Below are 17,691 nucleotides of genomic sequence, written 5' to 3'. Positions count from 1 at the left end.
AATCGTGTCTCCACTTTTTCACGAAAAACGCTATATTGTTCTTATTTTATTTTGACAGCGAACCGAATTGCGAATCCCCCCCCCCACCTTTTTCAGAATGATTGTACATGTTATTGGGAGTTATTTTTGAGTAAGGTGAAGAAATATTACACACTCTTTTGACTGTAATAGGGACTGCAACATTTTAACCAGCTATTACTAGACTACATACGAGCGTAGCATTATAGATTCAACCAATACGTAGAAATTGAGCTGAAAACAGTTAGCACTGCTGCCGAACATGATATGTATCCCTATTTACGTATTTTATCATCACCCTTATTTGCAAGAAATAATCACATACATGTATCTTGATGTTAATAGTTTAGGAACTTTTCCAATGATTGTCTCAATTTAAAGGATCCGTTCCAAACACTTTGAGCGCTTCAAATGTCTCGATACCAGACGGTTCAATCAAACTCTCAGGAATTAAGAACCCATATCGTCCTTGGTCTCGCAATTCCACAATGTAAGCATAGTTGGCACCAAGAGTACCATAACCATAATCCACGCTGGCTCCGGGGCCGGGGGCTGAAGATTTAAATGGCAAGAGAAAAGTTTAATTTTCCCACTAAGCAATAACGTGTGATTTCCATAGAGAGTTTTACACAACAGTGGCGGTGGAAGCATTACAATGTCGGGGGGGACGAACAGAATTTGACCCGGTTTTACTGTGACAATGGCAAACGAAAAACATTTGTTATTCAGACCAGTGGCGTAGCTAGGGTTTGTGGCGCCTGTGGGAATTGACAAAAGGTTATAATTATCTAGTTGAATTTCGAGTTTTGTCTTTTCAATGATTGGTCGATTCGGTGCCCCTAAGACGGCATTCAGTGCTCGTGCCTTCCCTTGCCCCTACATTACTAATTCAGACTATTTTAGCCCAAAATTAAAGTGATTTTGGTATTTTCTGCTACAGTTCATGGTCCGAAAACATGCATTTATCAAGCTAAAACGGAAGACGAACAGGGCAATTATGGAAATTTCAGGTAAAATATATACATGTGAATAAGGTGATACAGATGTTGTTTTGACCATAGTTTTAAAATTACGCAACAGGAGTCAATTTCATGCTCAATTTGAAACAGTAGGATCAAAAAGGGAGTATTATAATTAGATAATAAAAGATAGGGTTTTGTCTTTTGCCTATCCAATATCGTGTCATATATGAATGAACTGGCCAATATTTTGAATGCTGGATGCCGGCGCAGTTACCTTTGTGAGGACATCTCCGTTGTTTTAAATAAACGAAACCGTTATGAACATCTGAGCTGCTGAACCGCGTTCTTAGTTCTCGCACGTGCATTACGCGAACGCATGATTTAGAGAATAAACGATAGGAATTTTGTTTTTACTATCCTCTACTGTGTGATAGACACGGTCCATATTTTGAGTAGTGGATGCCGGCACACACTACGATAAAAATAGTGGACCTGCCTGTCGTCTATCATAGGTAGAGGATAGTAAAAACAAAAATTCCTATCGTTTATTCTCATTCTTAGTCAGTTAAATATTATTTTAATAACTGTAAATTATTTTTTTAAGCAAAAACAAAATTACCGTCTTAAAAACTCCCCTTATTATAAAATGAACGAAACTTGTTTACAACTTCACGTATTAGTTGCGAGTACTGCTAGCGCGTTCGCATATCCCGCACTAGTCTACGCATACAACGCGACACATACGCGCACATCTACAAGCGTGTTACGCGTTATCAACGCTCATGATGACGTGGGTCGTCTACGGCCTGATAGACGGCATCCAAAATCATGCGATTGTCCAATCAAATTATGTGTCTACGAAGTACAAAAGGGCCTAAAAAATTTACATTTTAGGGGGGGGGGGCAGTTTCCCACACGGGGCAAAAGGGTTGTCAGCTTTTAGAGAAACTTCTAAATAAAGAGTAAATTTGGAACGAGGAATGGGTCATATTAGTTTTAGAGTTTAGTACTTACCTGAGTCAGGTCCAGACATTCCAACGAAATATTCCGTTCCGTACGGCACTTTCAAAGCATCAGTTGCTTTTATAGCTAGAGCGTGCTGTTGTATATCGAATAAATATAAAGAAATAAAACACGAGATGGTTTTAGCTATGGCAGACCACACTTTTCATTACGGAGATGATGTTCCTTGGATAGCCGTTTATACCGTCTCTGCACAACCTTCATCTTCATTTCCCGTCCCAGTTCAGACTGAGTCGGATTTACCGCAGGGCCAAGTGGGTTCGGGCCCAGGTGCCACAATCTAGAGGGGGGACCAAAATTGACGTCTGTGTGTATGACTTTGACCAAAATTAATCTCATATTTGACCAATTCTACTTAAAAAGTGTCAGTTCTCCGCGCGTCGCTCGAATTTGTCTCAATTGTTTACAATTTTTGTACCATCTAAATACCCAGGGGCGATCACGTTGCCGTCCCTAGGGCCCGAGCGGTACTCCCATATATTGGTACGCACCATGTTTTTTTTTTTTTTGCATCGCAAACAAAATATATTTGTAACGAGTGAACGAGTGCTGACACAGTAAACCCACAAATAATAGAGAGATTGCGATTTTCAAACGTAGCATCGAACGTACGTGGAATCTATTCAATAGAGTTGAATAGATTCCGCGTACGTTCGATACGTACGTTTGGAAATCGCAATCTCTCTATTGGCACTTTTCCGAGAACTTATTGTTGAAACTAGCGGGCATATCCCGGGGGTCATATAGCGGAGATGTCGGTGAAACTCACGCTGCAGATAGAATGTGCAGATGCAGAGTCTGAGATCGAATTGAACACAATTACTTGTTAATCTATGATGCCTTACCTAATTACCAATACCAACTTAGGCCTATAGGGATTCAATTTTCATCTGGGGGTGATGGGGTCTGCATCTGCCTTCATTTATCATTTTTAATGTAGTCATAAAGACGACTATGATAATGATATAATGGGATTCATGAGCTTTATTCGGTAATATTTAGACACACATTGCGACTGCTCAGTGCCAGAAATGGGTAAGTACAAATTATACGTTATCATTCCGGTAATAAATGGACGGTTAATTCTGCCTTCCATAATAAATGCAAGTAACTTTGGGGTATATGCATGGTCCATTAATGAGTAATATGTAATTTGCACTTACCCACTTCTGGCACTGAGCAGTCGAAAAAAGGTTCCCAGAATAATTTTAAAAAACCTGGCCTAGGCAATATGTTGTAGGAAAAATTCACAATTGCAAAATGTACAAAAATATAATACAGGTGTCTATGTCTCTGTGAACGGATACCTACTTGAGCGTCTTTGTCTGGTTGTGGCGTGTTCCTGTCGGCAGTATAACTCCATGGGTACATCCAACGCTGACTGTAGTTATGGAAGTCAATGAACAGTGCTATGTTGCCTGAGAACTGCTTGATCCAGGTATCTACTGCAGAAATCTCTGTTCCACTTAATGCTGCCTTACCACGATATGCGTTGCTGCAAGGATTAGATCCGACACCTGTTTTTAATGAAATAAGCATGGATGAAATATCTTTATTTATTCATCCGAGGTGTTTTCATGTGGTCTCTGTCTCCTTTATTGAGGCGGGAGGGAGCATTATAATAAGTAGACCTCCTGTGCCTTTCAATATATTCACCTTTTCAGGACAGATCTGTCAGGAACTTTTTAGCGTTTTCGTGAAATTATATCACACTTGATACATTTGTTTTGTTAAGTAGAGGGAGTCTCCGGCAATCATAACATTATGCCTTATATGTTAGCAAAATAATTATCAAGCACGAATCACATGGCTGTATCTAAAACAAACTCATATTGACCATAAAAACGAATAAATACAGTCGGCTCTCAACACGCGATATTCAAACAAATTCCCGCGCCGAAAATGTCTAAGTGCAATGACGTAATGATTACTTGTGCTCAATTGTCGTCAGCCGTCATTGTATTACTGTGACGTCATTGCACTCGACAATTTCGGCGCCCGGGAATTTTGGATATCGCGTGTTGAGAGACGGATGTTTTTATTCAGTTTTATGGTCACTGTGAGTTTGTCTTTAATAAAACAACGCAATTCGTGCTTGATAATTATTTATCTTACATATAAAGACTAATTGCCGGAGACTTCCTTTAATGAGAATGGTTGAGTACTTGTTCCACTTTGGTAGTAAAATTACAAGACCAATAACTAAATAGAGGCACGTTTGCTCTCACAGGGTGTGACTGGTATAGCCAATGCTATTTAGACAAGCCCACCATGCACCAGCTACCCTCCGAGATCTTCGCAACCGTATAACTTTTGTATTCGCAAGTATTCGCGAGGATGGTAGCAACGCAATAGATGCAATGAGGACCAGGGTTGAAAGGAGGCAACCAGGTAGAGGGCACAGCAACGAAACAGCCCTTTTCAAGGCTGCTTTTTATCCCAAAAAGAGAAACGACTTGTTGTAAATAAAAAGAAAGCAAGAAACAACAATGTAAGAAAGTAAGAAACATAATAAAACAAAAAAGCATAAAAGAAAAAATAAGTAATTGCAAGTATAGCAAAGGAAGTCCCATCCAACATCCATTTTACCCACAAATTAATGACAAAGCCCATAGCCCATAAGCCCACAGGTAAAGCCCATTCCCTAAATAACGTTGTTATTTTATAAAGTTATAAGAGAGGAATGTTTGATATTCATGTTCTCCTATTCAATCTTTGAAGTAGCCAAACCTCTTGTGTGGAAAGAGTGAAAAACAGGTACATTTCTTAAAAAGAGCATATCTTCAAAAGTTGTCAGCGATTGAAATATTTTTGGGGTTTATTAAAGCTAACGATTAAAGGTTTCTTTACATACTAAAATATATTTGATCAACTTTTCTGAAATAGGAGAAAAGGAGAGCGCAATGAGGAATTTTATAGCAGTAACCTTGCCAATCTAATAACATTGGACCACTATATTTTTTGGTTATCATTAATAAAATAATTGCAAATCTCTTTAACAATTTGATAAGAAAATTTAAAAAAAGTTTGTGTCAAAATCTCACCATATATCGATTCGTGATATCCAATCGCGTCACAATTGATCTGGTTTAGAAGACAGAGTAATTATTTTAATTTTATAATACGCCCTATTTTTTTTTTAATTGACTGATTACCTTTTTTTTTATACCAACAATCTTTTCAATCAAAGCAGCATCGTTTAAACCACTTAGATTTATGTGAAAAAATACATATTACATTGTTCGCCGTTTGTTTTTATGGATCTATGGATGATTTAATAGTTAACATAAATCATATAGTTTCAATTGTTATGAATAGAGCATCAGCATTATGATTAGCTTTTGTTTCGATCCGTTTGAATATGCTGAATTTCAAATGTGATATCAAAAAGCGCGTAAATAAATGTTCCTTCTTTTTATGTTGAAATATTGTGAAAACAGTGATTAGTTCTGAAGCTATGCGTATTTAAAAAAAACCAGCTGTTACTTTTTGTCTTTATATATTCAGATACAGACCAAACGGGCTGAAAATGAACACTCAAAGTGATAGTGAATTATGAAACTTGACAGAATACTACAGGATGTACATTATAATGAAGAAATTTAAATACATTCTAGTTTATCATTATAAAATGTTATTGTATAATAGAAACAATATTCATATTGGCCCGGTTTGGCTTGTCCAAGTATTTATAATGAGTTTATAGTGCATCATTGTTCTCTCATACCTTTTGAAAACTTGTAAATTTGTATACTCACATCGGTCCATGTGTACGCATAGCCATCTACGTTGATTGATGGTACAATATACCAGTCATAGTTGTCTACCATGGCTTTTACTTTGGCATCGGTGTTATAATTTGTTGTCAGCTGGAAGATGTAAGTTACTGATATTAATAAAGAGCGCGAAATACACTTAATAGCATGTTTTCTTTTTTCACCAAAGAAAATGTTATTTCAATATATAATTACATAGAAACACAACCTATAATGAAAGACAGAGATAAAAAGATTTTATCGCGTCTGACGTCATCTGCCAATCAAACTCGAGCATGTTTACAAGTGTCGTGATGATGACTTTTTGAACGCGGTGGTATAACCGGGCGCCTTATTGTTAATTTTGCACCTTCAAACATACAAACCATCTCAAAAGTTAGGTCTTTATAGTAGGAAACTTTCTTTCGCGAAGGCACCATGTCAACAATGCCTAGAAAAGTTGCTTTTTGTCTTGTAGAAGTACGTACTTTTTCGTCCTTTTCTGCTATTACTTTTCTCCGACCGTCACCAGATAAATCGGCCTTTCTTTTACGCGCTATTAACCTGTGTAAACCAATCGCGGAACGTAATTGACAGTGATATCAGACGCGATAAAATCTTTTTATCTCTGTCTTTCATTATAGTCGACTGACTTGAAATTGAAATTGAAAAGACTGCACTAACGGTTTTTATGCTAACAGTATGGTCTGCTACTGATGGAAACAATAACATTACTATGTAAACAGGAATTTTAAACAGTGAAATTATTACTTTCTGTGCGACTGCAAATGTGGGTGTTTTGTTGTTAGTGTTTCAAATCGTTGGTCGCAACACATAGTGGCGTACGTGCAGGATAGATGCAAAATACATTTCCGACAAAAACGCGTTTGAAGGATATGCTACTAATCACATAGTCAGTACTCCTCCAATATTATCTTTCAGTGGACCGATTACATTTGAAATTAACGTTAAAGGATTAAACTATTAAACTTAAACTTAAATAGTTAAAAAGGAATAATTTTTACAGGGTATATCTAGCTCTAAACTTATACGCCACTATGTGAAACGGAAGATTTCGAGGTTTTCAGCTCGTTTCTGAAATATATACACCACATTATTGACTTAAGATGTGGCTAAATGTCATCAAATCCGACTATCACCGTTTCACATAGTGGCGTATGTTGATCGTACGTTAGTTTGTGAAACGGAAGATATTGGATTCCGATGTTACGAGATTGCTGACATAGGTCAATCGATTAATTAATGTTATTTATTAATAAGTATAGTTGAGCTTTCTTACTTAGTGTACTTGAAGAACTTGTTATTTAAAGCCGTTGGGCCAAATTTCATAAAAATGACCAAACTCACCGCACGCCACTATTGTGTTGCGACCGAGGAAATGTTAGGGCACCGACAGTTTTGCCTGATTGCCATGAGCCAACTTCAATATGAAATTGATACAGGTTTGTAAGTGTGAGACAGCCTTAAAAATTAAGGGGTACTGTAAAAAGTGGCTTTGGGTAAGAGATAGACCTATCAAATTATGGGTCACTGGGTTAGAACACAATTTTTGCAACAAATATTGGTTGAAAAATAAAAAACACCCCACAGAATAAAGCCTCGAGTATTTTTTTTTTTTTAATGGTTTCAAATTGCGTTAGTATTACAAAGAAGCCTTAGTGATATAAAGTGCGTTTATGCCAAACTCTCAAGCCTCTGCAAGCTTCTGCACACATAATAGATTATCGCTGACCATTGCCATTGTCACCTCAATCGTTCCCGAAACCAGTTACTTAGTATATGAAATCCCATAAACTAGGAGCAGATTTTCAAAGGGCCAATGATGAAAAGTTATCCAGACCGACCATTTAACGACATCTCCGGGACGTGCAGTAAGAAGCGCACACCTATTATATGTTATACATACAACAAGTTTGAACCATGATCAGCTCCCAGTACGGGTTTGCAATGGAACAAAACAATGTAACAATAAACAGTGAAATATTTGTCCAGGAGATTTCACTCACGTGAGCAAACTAACAACACTGCGGGGGTCGAACTCAAACCCTAACACAGCCGAGTATCTTACCTATCAATAGACCTACTATTACCACTTGCGAAATGGGTGTTAGTCTTTGGGCGACAAGAGAATAAATTTGGATAAAAATATCGGATGACAGCGAATCCCCAACACCGGTTCGAGCAACACGAACTATTGCTTCGGCCCTGTCTAGCTTACCAAATTGGACATATATATCATAGTTGCTGGAGAGAACCACTCCTTTCCATGGATACCACCTTGTATATAAATTACGCGTTTATTTCCTCCGGAGCTGATCTGAGAAAAAAACAGAGTGTTTATAAACAGTATACTAACGGTAAATTTCCATGCGTATTCGTCCCGGTATATTCGTTCTGTGCTTTATTGTCGTGGGCTATTCAAAAATATAAATGAGAAGGATCTTTAGTCCATAGTCAAGATGTATCGCATCTAGCGGCAGGGGGCCTTTGGAGCTCACTCTATTATGATTACATTGCTGTCCGTTAGTTCCTCGGGTACTCTCAAGTCACCCTCCCATAAGTAGCCTCCGGTTTGAAGGGTTTTGGGCACGTCCCTGGGCACGGCAACATGTTTCCTGGCTCTTCGGATCAAAATGTTACACCCCACCACGGTTACCTAAGTTTTTTCAAGAACTCTTGCTTCAAGTTGCTTGACTATTCTAGTGTAAAAACAGATACGATATCTTCTTTTTGAGACACATTTGCTGCCTGGGTGCTGAGTAGTGAGTACTGACACTAGCAAAACACGGCGTCCAACGTTGGACAGTGGTCAAAATGAATTCGTTATGATGAAGCGGGCAATAATTCAGTAGGGGTGATCCCTCTCTCATACATGGAAAGGTTTTGGCAACGTACCTTAACTGCTTTGATCGGGCGACCTTCATAAGAATTACCTATGCTAATTTCGGTAACCATAGCATTCTCGTTGGCAAAATCTGTTACCCATTGACTGATCTGTGTATATCAAGTATCAGTAGAAAAAAAACCCAAGCATAAGCAACATTACATTTAACTCCACCATCATACACACACACAACCACCCCCCCCCCACACACACACCCCACACAAAACAAATTACTTACAGACAGGGAACGCAAAAAAGTCAATGTCAACATGGCTTTATAATGGGCTGTTACCAGTTTTGCTCCGTTACGCAGGTAACAAAACACCTGAGATATAGCAAACTATTCTGGTTTTCATTGTTTTTGCAAGATCGGAGAAGATTTCAATTCAGTGTTATCTACTGTAGAACCCAACATTTAACCAATGAATGAATGAATGAATGAATGAATGAATGACATACTGCAGTTACTGTCCGTTTTCCTATACACAATACACAGTGCTCTCACCATTGACGCGTGACCCCTACAAATGATGTACGTTGCAAGAATGGGCACTTGCCTAGTTAACATCACTGTGTGAAAAATAACCAGCCAATATGTTAGGTATTCTCCAAACTTCTAGCAAATATATTTCTCTAACATGACCTAAAATTACAGCTAGGTTAGATGTTCAGAAATAGTCGCACCGTGTTAATTGAATGGAGATTTGACCGAAAATATTGGTATCGGACTGCTCACTTCTGAAGGATGCCACAAAAAAACGGTACAAGCTACATCTTAACTATTCTCTGGCAATCATCATGATGAGTGTCTTATATAGTATGCCGAAATTGGGTACTGTAGGTGATTGACAAAGGGTCGCACTTTTCTGATAAATAAGTGACAGTGAACATGAAATATCAGCGCCCATAAACCCAAGTTAGTAGCTAGTTAGTGGAGGCCGTCACGGGACTGATTATTGATTATTGAAGTGCCTTATTAATAGATACGCACGATTTAGGGCAAGAAAAACAAACCGGGACACTTTTGGAGACATCATCATCATCATCATCATCATCATCATCATCATCATCATCATCATCATCATCGACATCATCATCATCATCACTTTCTACATTTTTTCTAAACAACATAGGGCCTACCGTTTTAATAAGATTTTTTCTTGAAATGCATGTAACTATAATTATTGTTTAGAGCGTGATGAAATAAAACATCACGATTTTCATCACAAAACAAATATAATGCATAAGAAATCGTTTGTTTTAGAGCGTGATGATGAAATAAAACATCACGATTTTCATCCCGAAACAAAGTAATACATAAGAAATCAATTTTCGTGAGTGATGAAATAAAACATCAAAATTGTCATCACGAAACAAAGTAATACATGAGAAATCGTTTGTTTTAAAGCGTGATGAAATAAAACATCACGATTTTCATCACAAAACAAAGTAATAGACCTACAAAAGAAATACATTTTTCGAGAGTGATTAAATAAAACATCACGATTTTCATCACGGAACAAAGTAATACGTAAGACATCGTTTGTTTGATTGCAATCAACCGCGACAGTTCGTCTCACACACATAACAATGCACTGCGATCAAATAGGTTGATGACAACATTTGATTGAATGGACTGCACTGCGCCATGATTACGTGCACCGGTTCAAATCCTTTGTTTGGAGCCAATCAATAATTTCACGTACAGCCTCTATGCAAATTAGAGTTTACACACGCTGCAGCTGGGGTAATCGACCGAAGCTGGTTGCCGTTAGTGATCGAATGCATGAGCTTATTTGCTTTACTGAATCGATTTACTGGATTAATTTCCTGTTAACTGGGTTTAATGCCACAAAGGTCGAATCGCCTTTGCCATGGACCATGACTGCATCATGAATGAATGAATGAATGAATGACACATATATTTACCCTGCTTAGTTGCATAGTTGAACGAATTATATATTTAATGAATGAATGAATGAATGAATGAATGAATGAATGAATGAATGAATGAATGAATGAATGAATGAATGACACATCTACCCTGCTTAGTTGCAGAGTTCAACGAATTATAAGAAAACAAATTACTTTCTATTTGAGATATAATTACAACACCATGCATGAAAACCATACATACAATAAATGAAAGTCACACAATAATGACAGTGATATATTATTATTATTGGATTTGTGCACTAAGAATAAGATGTATGATCAATCGTACCAAAAGCCTTGTATAACTCCCCAGAAAATACCAACAGTATCCATGCTTTTATCCGTTGCTTATATAATTGACAAGATCAAACTCATGTTTACAGTGTTTGAGTAGTTCGCTTTGTAGTCATGTTTTTGGAAAAGTATAATTATTGTTCTTTAATACACCGTCAATCTTCATTTGAAGGTCGGAAAAAGCACCTCATTACTGCTTTGTATACGAAGACAAATCTTTGCCTGAATGATAAATGGTGGACACTAGCTAGGGATCAATGTTTGTAAAATTCTTAATAAATCCTGTAGCAATTTGTACTGGAATTTTAATGCACTAAACCACTCACCTCATCAACCGTATGGTATCTATTGTAATCAAATCCGACCTTAGTATTGACACAGTCAGTACATCTCTCATTATCATTATTAATGTTAGTTTGTACATCTTCCACAAAGATGGAGAAATCCAAACCTTGGCGAGATAATTCTATCTTCACATCTTGAACAAAATTTGGGTCAACCATAATATCTACGGGTCGATTCACTTTGGTTGGTTCTTTCCAGAATTCTACCTATTATTAAAAGAAATAACAGTAGTGTGAAAACTGATGTATAAGACTGTGTAAGCGAACATCCACCAGCGATATTAAGTTGTTAGCTAGCACTCAAGACATTGCCAGACTGTTGTCACTGAGAGTCAAGAATATACCTCGATAGTTAGCATATGTGCCTACTATCAAGCGCTTTTGAAAACATGAAATTGTATCATAGTCCGGCACTTTCCCAACTGAGCTAACAATCAAGTTTTTACGGTAAGGCTATAAAAATCGCATTGAAAATATTATAATAACCCTGACAGATATTTAAAACATAAAAATTTCTTTCTGCAAGTGTTGAAAAATGTTGGGAGGGTGGGTTATTATTTATCATGTCTATGGTCTTTTCTTTGCTTGAGTCAACAAGGCTAGGAAAAACAACCTTATTATGCGCATGCTAGGTAGAGTTAAACCTTATTTAATAGTTTATACAGAGAGGAGAGAGTACATTATGGTATCGGCCTATATGTAAATAAAAGACGACATACGGTATCTTCGAGTAGATTGTACAACTTATGCAGTCCTTGTAATTGTTCCACATCCTGTGGTACCACACGCAACACCTGGTACCTGAAAATAATAGTGGGAAAATGATGCTGATCACTGATTCCAAAATTGAGATTCTTATTATCTTGATCTGATTTATATTTATAGGCAATTAAACAACATGTAGTCATATTTCCTGTATTATTTCACCTTGGATAACCTAGGCCATCTATGGCCTTGAAATCCTTCAAATTGTTGGGTCTACCCAAGGAGTTTATATAGGAAGGAGAAGAAATAGATTATGTAACGCTTATTGTTCCTTTGTGCCAATTGGAGTTCCCGACACGCTATTCATCGAGAGGTACCTTTTGTTCGAGATAAAGGGCTTCCGCCATTAAATCGGTAACTGACCTGACCAGCGTATTAACGCTATAATAGGCAGGCTACTGTCAATAAGTGATGAAACGAAAGTCACGTAAAAGCGCCTATACGTACGAGAGGTACCTTTTGTACTAGTCCATCCCAAGGGTGTGCGTGAGTTGTCGCATGCACACAAAACAGAGGTTCACCTACAATAAAACCTATTGCAGCGCCCAAATTGGTTTGGGCGCTCATTTCATTATACTCAGTGAACACGCTTTGCTCTACCATTTCGCTACGGACAGTTCAGCAGCATAGGCAAAGTGTGCGCTCTGTATGGCGGATATAAGAGTCTACACAAGTAAGTTTTCTACATTGTTTGCCAATAGGTCTACATAATGATTTGAAGTAATTATGATATCACTCCTACTCTAGTATTTTTAAAGACCATTAGCCGCGGTCCACATCGTGTTTTATTATGTATAGGCCTACCATAGTATTTTACATGAGCATCGCGTATAGGAGTCTACCCTGGACCTCAAATGTGATATATTTGCTGGAGCATATAGCCATACTATTTCTGAATCAATCAATAAAGCAAAGCAAATCATACTTGTAGGCCTATAATACTATATTAAATATAATTGCGGATCAACCGATGCAGCTCGATACGCCCAATGTATTAATAAAAGCACCTGACAATAAAGTCGCCCAATTGAACAGCTGTAGGTGTTGATCGCACGACTTCATGAATATTGATTGGCAACATTTTCCAATATGTCAGCGCTCAAATCGGAAACAATAGAACAATAGACCCTTCAGTGCGTTGGGTCTACCAAGTTTGATTAAATCCAACCATCTCTACTTATGTGACTTCAGATGACCCACGTGACATTGAAATAACGATAGAAAGTTTGGCACCTAATGTTGATCATTTCCATGTTTTATGAAAATCCAGCAAGAATGCACCTATTATCTACATAATATTATAGAACCATTTAAGACGAAAATGCAATCCGAAATAAATTAATATTATAAGCAAAAGTATCATGGCAACACTGCCAGGAAGAAGAAAAAACCTCGGTAGTCATTCGCCTGATGATCGTTTAGAAACGTGAAACACAGTGTAGCGAGTCCAATACATGCTGTATTGATATACGTGTAATACTACTGCTTTTTTTTCGAAATCGAACACTCTTTTACAGCAGTTTGTGATAACTTTTTTCGTGTGTAAATAAATAAATAAATAAATAAATAAATAAATAAATAAATAAATAAATAAATAAATAAATAAATAAATAAATAAATAAACAAATAATAAATAAAACATATCGCCATACCTCGTGAAACGAAACATAATCCAGTACCAAAATTTCACTCTTGAGCTGAGACTATGGATAGATGAACTCCTGGATGGGGCAGCTTTAATTAGCATGAGGCCGCATTGATATGTAAATAGCGTATTGTTATTTAAATTTGCGCCCAGACGTATTGAGGGCGACAGTCATGTTACCCAGACGGAGAATGGCTGCATATGCCGGGCTTGTCCATTTGTTGAGTGAAGGCGGATAATCACCTTTCTGTATAGGTAATAAGCTTGTATATTTCGTGTACCAGCTGGTTATAACAAAAAATTAGTATCATATTAAATATATTAAATGTATAAACTTTGAAAGTTACATGAATTTGAAGAGCAGAGCTTCGAAATCTAGCTAAGTCAGGTGATGTGAAATTCTGCTGCGTGACCCCCTCTGCGTGGTAGAATTATATTCATAAAACATTGAATTTAACAGATATCATGGGCAGCCAACCACGATTTATCAGCATTTAAAATATATGTTAATTAACAAAGATAAATGATAAAGAGTCACAAGAGTACAAATGGCAATTAACTAGTAAACAAGCCTGAAATCTTAAAATGTTGCCACGTGATTTCCCGAACACATGATATGTCACCATGTGACCACTATTCAGATTTACCGTAAATATTTGGAGTATGCTTGCACATCATGCACATACACTGTGCATTTCTTTACCTTCGTATAAAATCAATAATTCATGCTGGGAGCCAAGTAACATTGTCTGCTCAGCGCAGATTGGTATTTTATTTTACTTGAGAGCATAATAGAAATACATAAAACGAATCATGGCGCCATGATGGAAGGTCAGGTCGGGTATCAAAGGTTATTATAACTTAAATACTACTTGTATTTCCCACCTTGCCTCTGTCACAAATTTCCTTCATATTATTGACAGCAAGTCCTAATTTTGACTTTGCTACTGCAAAATGTCATTTCATATCAAATTAGTAGACTTTCTTTGAAAAAACATATCCCTGGTGCCTGATGGGAATACCCGTCCGCCATTTCATTAAACTGGATCGTTTTCGCCTGGTTTGTGCCCAGATGTATTGGGGGCGTGCTATACTCTCATTGAACAGGCAAAGTTCGCAAAACTAACAACGTTGTTATTTACCAAACTCAATTAACATGATCCAAGGGGTCGAACATGAATTATTCATAACGAGCTATAACGGATCGATAACTGGCCTCACTTTCTAGCTAGTAAACCAGCTGAATTTTTCATAGATTTTGCGTTGCTAATAGAACAACCGTGAATTTAGTGTCACCCCCTTGGACTATGGCAAACAGATGAGCTTTCAATAGATTCCAAAATCTGCATGGGGGTAGGGGTTGGGGAATTGGGGGTATGATGTTGTCAATCTTGTCAAGTTCATTTAATGGTTTGGAAATTAGTAGAAGGCTTTTGAACCGTAATTAAGACCAAACTTGTTTCCCAAATTAGCCGTCTCAATGTCCCCTTTAAAAATGTTGATATACGCACAAATGACACGGGGCCGATGGTAAGCATTACAGTTTCATACTTCAAGGTTTGCATGGCTCAAGTAAGTGTTCACGTGTCATGAAAAAGGCATTGGTTGATCATCATGAACTTGAGCATTACGCATACCAGTAAATAATTCATTATTAACTTATGAATGTGTAAAATTTGCTTATTGTAGCGGAAACGGCTACTGCGCGCCGGATTCCCGGAGCTTCCAAGTTCATCATGACAAATAAATCATACCGCTGCCACCAAATGTAGCGGAACCGGCCTTCGGTATATATGGTAGCGATTGGCAAAGTAAGGCTTAGGATGTGGTGGGTGTACGAACCATATCGTACCTGACACTGGCAAATGAAATACTCTCAGACACACACAGATATGAGAACAATTGGCTCAACACCTTTATTGGGCTTCGGGCTGATCCAAGATTGGAGTGGAATCAGGAGCGGAGAGCGGCGGTTTGGATGCTTAGAAAAGAGGGAGAGCTAATTGACCAGTCATCGACCAACCACACTCACGGCTACAGACAGACTGGCCACACTTGGTCTGACACTTGTTGAACAGACGGCCCGGCCCGGGCGCACTGGCCCGGCCGACCTGGCGAACTGGCCCAGAGTGCTCTTGCACTCGGCTTATATAGCCAATGAAACCACGTGACTGAAGGAGGCCCTCTCTCGTCGATATCCATTTCCGCCACATTATAATCAATGATGTATTATTTTGCCATGCCAAGAAAACAGTTGCATGTTAAACAAACATTTGTAAAACTTTCTGAATACTGACTTACCCTGCATAGTTCTTGATCGCCGAAGCAGATGCCACAAACACAAAAAGAGCGCAAATCAACCTCATGATTACTGGTAGCTATATAGTTGCTGATAGCCGAATTAGAGGTTAATAACTGCGCATCGGTTATTTGGAGGGCATTGTGAAAAATCTAAACATATTGCCTTTGGAACCGAGGGATATCCCGACGGGCGTAGCCCCGAGGGATATTCAGGTCCAAAGCAAAATGTTTAGATTTTTCACAATGCCCGACATATTACCGATGCAAAGTTATTAACCTCATTCATAACTTCGTCACTTTAATCTCTTCACCTTACAAAATAACACCAAATTTTGCTCAAAAGTTTATAAAATAGATGATTTTTACATCTTCCCTTTCAAAAATCGATCAGGCTAAAACAGAACGACCAATAACAAAAGTGCGTATCAGAATCTGTGCAAATATGGTAGCGCGCAATCCAAATACGGCAGCCAGCGCGCGCGCAGTTTGTTGGACGCACAATACGGCGAACGCGGAAGTCAATTGTGTGCGACATTGAACAATTACGCATTTTGCGGTCAATTGTGAGATATTAATGACCTCGATTTGCGTTCGCGTTTTGCAAATAATAAAATATGATTGGATCGCACGCATCGCGTTTATTAATGAGGTTATGAATTAGAGGTTAATAACTGCGCATCGGTTATTTCGAGGGCATTGTGAAAAATCTAAACATTTTGCCTGTGGAACCGAGGAATATCCCGAGGGGCGCAGCCCCGAGGGATATTCCGAGGTCCAAAGCAAAATGTTTAGATTTTTCACAATGCCCGACATAAAACCGATGCAAAGTTATTAACCTCATTCATAACCGTCACTTTGATCTTTTAACTTTACAAAATAACACAAAATTTTCCTCAAAAGTTTGTAAAAATAAACAATTTTTACATCTTCCTTTCCCAAAATCGATCAGGCTAAAACAAAACGACCAATAACAAAAGTGCGTATCAGAATCTGTGCAAATATGGTAGCGCGCAATCCAAATACGGCAGCCAGCGTGCCCGCAGTTCGTTGGACGCACAATACGGCGCACGCAGAAGTCAATTGTGTGCGACATTGGAACAATTACGCATTTTGCGGTCAATTGTGAGATATTAATGACCTCGATTTGCGTTCGCGTTTTCACAAATAATAAAATATGATTGGATCGCACGCATCGCGTTTATTAATGAGGTTATGAATGTAATGCAAATAATCAACTTAATAATCCTGTGGCAGTTCTAGGACCATCTTTTCTTGAATGTATAATAACTAACTAGGCGGTCACCCGTATTTGGCGGTTCTCGGCTATCGCGATTATGGCTGTTGCTAGACGCTATATAACCCATACCACAGTTTATACCAATGTTCGGAGGCTGATATAACTGGGCGGCTAAGTTGTTTTCTTTCATTTGCCACATTATTTAATATGATCAGAACATCTTCTTGACAGTTGTTACTAATATTATATATAATAATTTGTGGCAAGAATAACAAAATTAAAATTTGACCGAAATCTTACGTTATGGCTTTAAAACGTATTATCGTTTATTTCATATCATCATAATCATTGTGTTATCTTGAATCTACTTATATATTCAGGCGTGTAAGCTATCTACAAAGCACATTTAAAAATAATCTTTATCATTTATCAGTATTTACTTCATCTGCACAAATACAGCATTTTCTCGCAATATATAATGCTAATGAACTTTAAGTCATGAAAGCG

The 17,691-nt window shown here is 37.8% G+C and overlaps 1 protein-coding gene across 1 annotated transcript; it reads right to left on the bottom strand.

The window, feature by feature from the left end:
- Positions 1-388: 388 nt before the first annotated feature.
- Positions 389-16,012, bottom strand: LOC140162939 (carboxypeptidase B-like). The gene is made up of 9 exons (XM_072186257.1): positions 15,948-16,012; positions 11,956-12,037; positions 11,219-11,443; positions 8,675-8,773; positions 7,998-8,096; positions 5,731-5,872; positions 3,315-3,520; positions 1,995-2,079; positions 389-570 (listed from the first exon to the last, which is right to left on the bottom strand). The coding sequence occupies exons 1-9, from the start codon at positions 16,010-16,012 to the stop codon at positions 389-391; spliced, it is 1,185 nt and encodes a 394-aa protein (XP_072042358.1).
- Between the last annotated feature and the right edge of the window lie 1,679 nt (positions 16,013-17,691).

The sequence above is a fragment of the Amphiura filiformis genome, chromosome 1 (assembly GCF_039555335.1).
Source record: "Amphiura filiformis chromosome 1, Afil_fr2py, whole genome shotgun sequence".
NCBI lineage: Eukaryota > Metazoa > Echinodermata > Ophiuroidea > Amphilepidida > Amphiuridae > Amphiura > Amphiura filiformis.
Note: the sequence above shows the minus strand (reverse complement) of the source record. Positions and strands in the feature narration are given on the sequence as shown.

Bases quoted from the DNA above. Each gene is read 5' to 3' on its own strand.
- LOC140162939 (XM_072186257.1), bottom strand. From the start codon at position 16,012: ATGAGGTTGATTTGCGCTCTTTTTGTGTTTGTGGCATCTGCTTCGGCG. The intron at 8,774-11,218 runs GTGAGTGGTTTA...TGATATACACAG, and splicing joins GATACCATACGGTTGATGAG to ATCAGTCAATGGGTAACAGA. The intron at 8,097-8,674 runs GTACGTTGCCAA...TTTTTTTCTCAG, and splicing joins GCCCGATCAAAGCAGTTAAG to ATCAGCTCCGGAGGAAATAA.